This window comes from Saimiri boliviensis, chromosome 13 (assembly GCF_048565385.1).
Source record: "Saimiri boliviensis isolate mSaiBol1 chromosome 13, mSaiBol1.pri, whole genome shotgun sequence".
Classification (NCBI taxonomy): Eukaryota; Metazoa; Chordata; class Mammalia; order Primates; family Cebidae; genus Saimiri; species Saimiri boliviensis.
In genome coordinates, this window is record NC_133461.1 from 76,331,909 (window position 1) to 76,339,167 (window position 7,259).

Below are 7,259 nucleotides of genomic sequence, written 5' to 3' on the forward strand. Positions count from 1 at the left end.
TTTTGTTAGGAACTCATAGCATCCATTTATGTATGCTGTCCTAGAAATATTGTATTATAATTTCAATGGGAAATAAGCAAACAGATAATATTGTTTCTATATTTGTTCATATTAAACAAACAGTAGTAATATCCAGAATCTTGGTCATCATTCAGACTCTAAACACAAAACATATTGCTTGGGAGAAATAGATGTAAGCATGTACATAGCTACTGTAGTCATAGAAGAAATTTTTCAAAAGTATAAGGAGAAAGCCTTTTAAAATTCATCCTTAATGAATTGCTATACATAAATAGCAATGCCAATGAGTCAATCTATGAATTTCTGTATCTATGTCTTATATTTTAATACTGGGACAGAGAAACTTCCCAGATATTTGATGTAAGAATTTGTTTTGAAAAAGTTTGGTAATTCATATAAAGCTATTCTAAAGCTATCTTTTATTGTTAGAGACACATCTTTAGAGAAGTTTGTAATTATCAACATTTACCATCTTGTTTTTTCACTTTGAGACCAAGCATCACAAACCAAAAGCCAAAAGTTTATAATAATTTATTATTGTTGCATGACATTTGCCAGTAAAATAAATTATAGAAACCATAGCCTCTTTATAAACTATTTAGTATATCAAATTCACTTCTTAATGCTTACTGCGGTAACTGTATGAAATTTAATTAGATTACGTTTTAGCATTAGTCAGATTTTTAAAAATTATAAAATGTTTTCACAGTCCTTTGGATTTATAAAAGATCCCATTATTTTAACATTTGTGCAACCTGTTTGAAATGTATAAAAAACCTTTTACAAACCAAAAGGTGGCAATTGGTTTTACTGAGCTGCTGAAAGCATCTTACTTTCTTGAATTTGTACTTAACATCCATGTGATGCACTTTTTCACACATGGTACTAAGTGCAAATAAATAATCAATTACTGATCTCTAAAAATCCATACCAATAGACAACATTTCAGGCTTGGCGACATTTTCAACACTCAGATATAAAAATTCAGTAAACAATTTATGCATAGGATTCTTTCTCCCTGTCCTCCCTCTCCCTCCTCCCTCCCCCTACCTATTTGGTTAAAAAAAAAAAAAAAAAAAAAAGTTCTGCTTAAATTTAAGTCCTAGGGCCTGACACAGTGACCCTGGATGTATGTCATCTCCAGCCATCTGTTTTCTTTAGTTCTCATTACATCTGTCCAGGCCCTTATATCAGCATCGATCCTTTCCTGCAGGGACGGGAGAGTTTTCAAATCCTTGCTGAAAGCGTTTTGTCCTCCACTGTAACAGCACAGGCGTGAAATTGTTTGGAGTCTTTGTAACTAGTCTGTTCAGTCCTGGTCCCTTTCCAGTCCCGGTCCCTTTCCAGCCTCTGGAGTCCTAACAGAAGAGAAGCTGGCAAGGTAGCAGCAAAACTGCTGCATCTGTGAGAATCTCACAAACTCACTTGGTCTTTGAACGTTCATTCTTGGATAACGTCCTTATCCATTCTGTTGTCCTCAGTGAACTTTGATAGAATATTTCCGCAGTTTCAGAAACTGGAAAAGCTTGTCTTTTGTCCTCTTCTTCAGGGCCATCAGGGCGCGTGTTTTCTCCTCCACATCTTGATCTATGGCAAATATGATCTTAGCTCTCTCCTCTGCTTTCTTGTCTCCAGAGTTTCTGAAGAGCCTTTGCAGTGATTCTTGGTCTATGTTTTCAAAGATGTTGCCCACGGCTTTCTTACGAGAGGCTGTGTCAAAGTGGTAGCCGTGGATGGACGGGCTGACTCGTAGCGACGTGGACATAATGATGGCTTGGTGGCTTCGCTTTGCTTTCATCGATGTGGGGATCTTCCGGAATTCAGCTCCCAGGCTTTCCAGAGAGTCTGTAGTGAAATCATTCTGGGACTGCTATTTAAAGTGTGAACAAAAGCTCCAGGCTCAAATTACACTGGTGACATCAGAGTGATCTCAAGGAAGAATAATCACAGAAAGCCTTAACAGTTGAGTTGCCAACATCCTGTTCTAGTGTAAAACGTTACTAAAAGCTGTGTTCAGTGATTAGGAGCAGGGCTGTGAGTATTCATTTTACTTCACATGTGGCAGTAGGAGAATACGGATCTGGGCCTTCCTTTAAGAAAAAAGCTGAGGAAAGGAAAATACAAAGATAAGACATAAACAAGATTGCTTAGACTCTCAAATCTTCACAAACCACAATTAAAACAAGGGGTTCTGCTAACCACAGGAAAGCTTTTTTTCCCAGACAAGTAATTAAAGTGCACTGCAAACATTTCGCAGTCCACATCAGTGCCCTTTGGACATTCCTATCAGGGGCAGCTCCAGAGCTATGGAGAGAAAGCTGAGCAAACCAGGGTAATAACTTGGGGTGTGTTCAATTCTAGAATGGGATTTTATGTAGAAAACGCTGACATGACACAGCCTGAAAAGAAGACTTTTCAGAGATGGTGCACTAGTTCTAATCTGCAGTCATTGAAGACAGTTGTCACCTGAGGATAGTAATAATATGAATAATAAAGGATATCTCCTTAGGCTTGGGTATACATCCACAACAATAGCTACCGAAAGCCAGCAGGAAAAGTTAATCAAGTGTTTTACCTGCGCGGTGCCCAAAAGGAATGAAGTGATCTTTTGTTTGCAAATTTATTTTGGCATTTCCCAGACATAGAGTAATAACTTCTCTGGAAGAATATAAACGTGTTCTTCCTGCTTTCTACAATATTCAAGCCAGCCAGTGTCCCCGCTGATGTATGGAGTTGTCATTTGCTAAATGTGAGCTTCAAAGGGTGCTGGAGACTTGGAGATCTTACGTCTGGTCCACTTTCTAGTCCTTTAAGAAAGCAGGACAGGTCTTTTTTTCCTTCTTTTTATCTAGTCAAGTAAGTCCAGAAAGTACATAAAGGGAGACACATTAGGGAAGGTACCTCACTGAAAACTGAGTTATAGACTCTCCTTATATATTCATTCACTCACTCATTTATCCACTTATTTATTTAATCAATATTTATTAAAGCTGTTATTAGCCAGAACTTTTTGAGGCATTGGAAGTAAAACAGTAAACCAAACAAAACCAACCAAACCAAACCATGCAAGAACCCCTTTTTTAACCTTTATGAAGTTTATGTTCTACTGGGAAATAGACAATAGAAACATACACATTTATAACATACATGATGTCAAAAAGTAATGATTCCTATGAGTATAAATGAAGGAGACTTGTACAGGAGTGGAAGGAGAGGGCTGAGATTTTCCTAGGATATTCAGGCACGGCTTCTCGTAATGAGATATTGTGCAAAGATTTAGAAGAGGTGAGGGAGGCAGCCAGCTGTATGGATATCCATAGGAAGGGGGCTGTGGCAGAGGAGCAAATGCAGAGGGTTGAAGAGAAGAGTGTGCAAGGGGTGTATGGAGAACATCCAGGGACCCATGTGGTCAGAGCAGAGTGAGCAGGGCAGAGTGTATGGAGATGAGGTAAGGGTGAGTAGGCAGTGGGAAGAGGGCAGGAACAGGATGTGTGCAGCCTCACAGGCTTTGATTGTGGATTTAGTTCCTACTCTGTAGGAGACAGGTAGGCTTTGGAGAATTTGGAGCAGAGAAATAACATGGTTTTCCTTATAGTTTAAAAAGATCACAGTCACTTCTTAGAAAAGAATAGGTTTCAAGGAGACAAGTGGGGAGTGGGGGGCAAGAAGACTCATCAGGAAATGTTGAAATAATCCAGGAAAGAGAGGATGAAGGCTTCTAGGGAGAATGTGGAGGTAGTGAGAACTGATTCAGTTCTGGCATATTGTGAAGGTAAAGCCAAGAGGATTGCTGAAAAATTAGATGTGAGGAATGACTGACAAGCAGGAGCCAAGGCTGATCTTTTCTGAAGGATGCCTACTTGAAACACATTTCTAGGTGTGCCAGTGTTCAACTCTCCAACCATGCAGCTCATGTATGTTCCAGTTTTTCCAAGGCTTCCAGAAGAACGCTTTGTTCTGCTGTCTATGGCTATGGATTTACATGCATATAGAGTACACCTTTGTGGCAGCCCATTTCGCTTGCTAAATAAAAAAAAAATATATTATTATTATGACAACAAGGATTTACTGAGCTTTTATTATGTGCCAAGCAGAGGACAGGAGAGTCACAAAACCTCTCTCAATTATTGTCATAACTCAAGGATTTATCAACCTTCTTATACTATGTTCCTTCTTGAGGTGATTCTTACGTAGGCTTATGCTTTTTATGATCTCCTATTTATTGATTACTCCTAAATTTTGATCACAGCCTAGGCCTGTTCTCTGAAGTGCAGATTCATTTATTCATCTAACTAATCAATACAGATATATAAAAATATGGTATACATATCCATTCTGTTATAAAATAAACCTGGCTATGATCCTTAATAATGCCCTTTTTTTTCTCTCCGCTTACATAATCTATGGCCAAAGTCTGTCAGCTTTATCTAGAAAATATTTCCCAAATCCATCTTCTTTCTCTCTGTTTTCATTGTCATTTATGGCAACCCTTCATATGGTGGATGCTGTGATGAGTGACTCAGAACGCTCTAAGATTTTCCCGGGTGCTCGGCTATCAGCCTGCTTTGGGACTGCCACTGCCGAAGAAGTTTACATCAGCTGAGGGGACCCTTTTTCCCTTCCAGGTGCAGCTATATCCAGTGACTGATCCACACAGTGGTGTAAAATCCTGCTCTGCTTGTCCACGTCAGCGCTAAGGGGTCATCTAATCTTCAGAGTGCCTTTTCAGGGTAGGCGGAGATCTCCCTCTGTCCAGTCCTTTGTCCTTCCCATCTGCAGGCATTGGTCCCAAATGGCACTCCACAACCAGTCACCTACCTGCCTGCTGATTTGCCTCTCAGAGTTTGCTTCCTCGGGAGCCCAGCCTAAAATACTCTATCATCTCTTGCTAGACGAAGACTAAATAACTCACTTTCCTGGCACTCCTGATTTCCCTCTTGCCCCAGATTCCCTACACAGTGCCCAGAGCCATATTTCCTAATAAACGCTCTGATTAAACCACTCTTGCCATTGCTCTTAGGATAAGCCCAGAACTTTACATGACTTCTTTGAACATGACCTGTTGTGTCTTTATGCCTTCAAGTTCCTTGGATACACCACATTCATTCCTGCTGTCAGGATTTGCTTATCTTTTTCCTTTTTCTGAAATGTTCTTTTATGCTTTATCTCAGCTAGGTAATTCCTAGTTATTCACATAATCTCAACTAAAAGCTACTTGCTCAGAGAGGCTTTCTTAATTCTTGCCAACTTACCCATTACTCATTCTTAGTAGAACTTTTTATTAGAGTTTGCAAACATACATTTGTTTGAGGGATGACTCATTTAAAGGCTCTATCAAGAGCAGAGATTGGATCTACCTTTCTCACTACATTCAAAGTTCCAAGACCACTTAACAAAAGGATTGTTTTTATATTAGTGTTAAATGCCAGCATATGCAGTTTTATTTAATTCTCACAAGGACCCTTTGCAATAGAAACTATTGCAGTTCTTAAGTCAAAGATAAGAGAACTGAGACAACAAACAGTCTATTCCCTGTAATAAACAGAATCATGGCTCCATAAGATGTTCATGTTTTAATCCCTGAAGTTTATGAATATAGACAAAAAGGAACTTTAAATAGCAAAAGAGATCTTGCAGGTATGAACAAATTAAACATCTCGAGATGTGGAGATTTAGCTTGGATTATCTGGATCAGCCCACGCAATCATGAGTTCTTATAAGAGGGCGTCAGAAGGTCAGAAAGGAGAGAAGATGCTGGGTTGTTGTTTTGACGATGGAAGAAGGAGCCGTGCACCAAAGAATATGGATAGCAGTTAGAAACCGGAACAGGCAAGGAAACAGATTCCCCCTAGATCCTCCAGACAGAACAGATTCCTGCAGACTCATTTTAGCCATCTGACATCCTAAACTACAAGATAACAAATTTGTGTTGTTTCAACCCACAAAATTCGTGTCACTTTTTTACAGCATCAATGGGAAAATATTATACTTCCCAAACCCTTCAGCTATACAACTTGAAGCTAGGGCTGCCTGACTCTCAAGTCCATGATTTCAAACTCCATCCTGCATTGCTTTCAAATTAGCTGCAAGCTCTGTCCTCAAAAAGTCTGGATTATATTTTTACATGACATTGAACAGCTCTCCTTGAGTACTGCCTACAAGCATTCAGATGAATTTGAGAGATTAAGGAGTTTCAAAATAGTTTAGAGGACAAGACCATCTGTAGGGAAACAATGTCCGTTTCTGTTTTCCAGAAATGTGACATGTGCCCTAAGGTTATGATTTGCTGATGCTTTTTGCCAAAGGTAACTCTATGTATGCCTGAAAAGGTATTTACTCTTGCCATCCTGTTCTTTCCCTTCTTTGTATAAATATTTTCAGTGAATGATGTGGATAACAGGATAAAAAGGTATTTGCAAGATTCACAAACTGCACATGGACACTTTGCAAATGGTGCGTTCTGCAGTAAAGAGGAGATAATGAAGGCTGATTGAAAGAAGCAGCTTCTGGTCCAGTGTGTTTTCATCTGGGCATCAGTTTTCCTGTATTTGTTCATTATACAAAGAGATTTAGTATCTATTTGTCAGCAATAAATGAGCTTGATTAGTTTTGTGTCCAATGAATAGATCTGAGAAAGCAAAGGTAAAAAGGAAAACAAAAATTTATTAAGTGACTAGTATACCCGGTTTTCTACATATAATTAAATTCCTCTTTACAACCATATTGGAGGTAGGTATTATTGACCTTAATTTTCAACATAAGCAAGGAATTGGACTTGGTGAGACTAAATAATCTGCCCATGGTAGGTGTAAAACCTAAATTTATATCCATATCTTAAAAGAAAAATCTCCAAAATGTCTTCTGGCAAGAGTTCTCTGCGTCTTTGTAGCTCTCCTTTTGCCATGCATTGCACCTTGGTTTGTCTTTTTAAATTAAAAATGATGGTGCATTCTTATAGTTTTAGTGCATGGCATAGTGGCCGGTACATAGTGTACATCCAATGAACAGTTATTTAATTATTACATTAATGGGTGAAAGAAATAAAGTGGACAGAATTTACTTGGATGCTGTCTTTGTGCAGTAGTTTAGCTCTGTGGCAAATTCCTGGATGTGACTAGAGTGCAGAGGCCAGCGATCTGAAATTTGCACTTTAAAAGTCAACTGAATTATCCCTGGACATTTTTGTTTTAACACACAAAAAATTCATGCTGTGTTCGAATTTACAAAGCACTTTCACA

The 7,259-nt window shown here is 38.7% G+C and overlaps 1 protein-coding gene across 1 annotated transcript; it reads right to left on the reverse strand.

Moving 5' to 3' along the window:
• Window positions 1-411: 411 nt before the first annotated feature.
• TCIM (transcriptional and immune response regulator) lies at window positions 412-1,909 on the reverse strand. Its single transcript, XM_003942399.4, has one exon. It carries the CDS (start codon window positions 1,817-1,819, stop codon window positions 1,499-1,501), a length of 321 nt encoding a protein of 106 aa, XP_003942448.1. The 5' UTR covers window positions 1,820-1,909; the 3' UTR covers window positions 412-1,498.
• Between the last annotated feature and the right edge of the window lie 5,350 nt (window positions 1,910-7,259).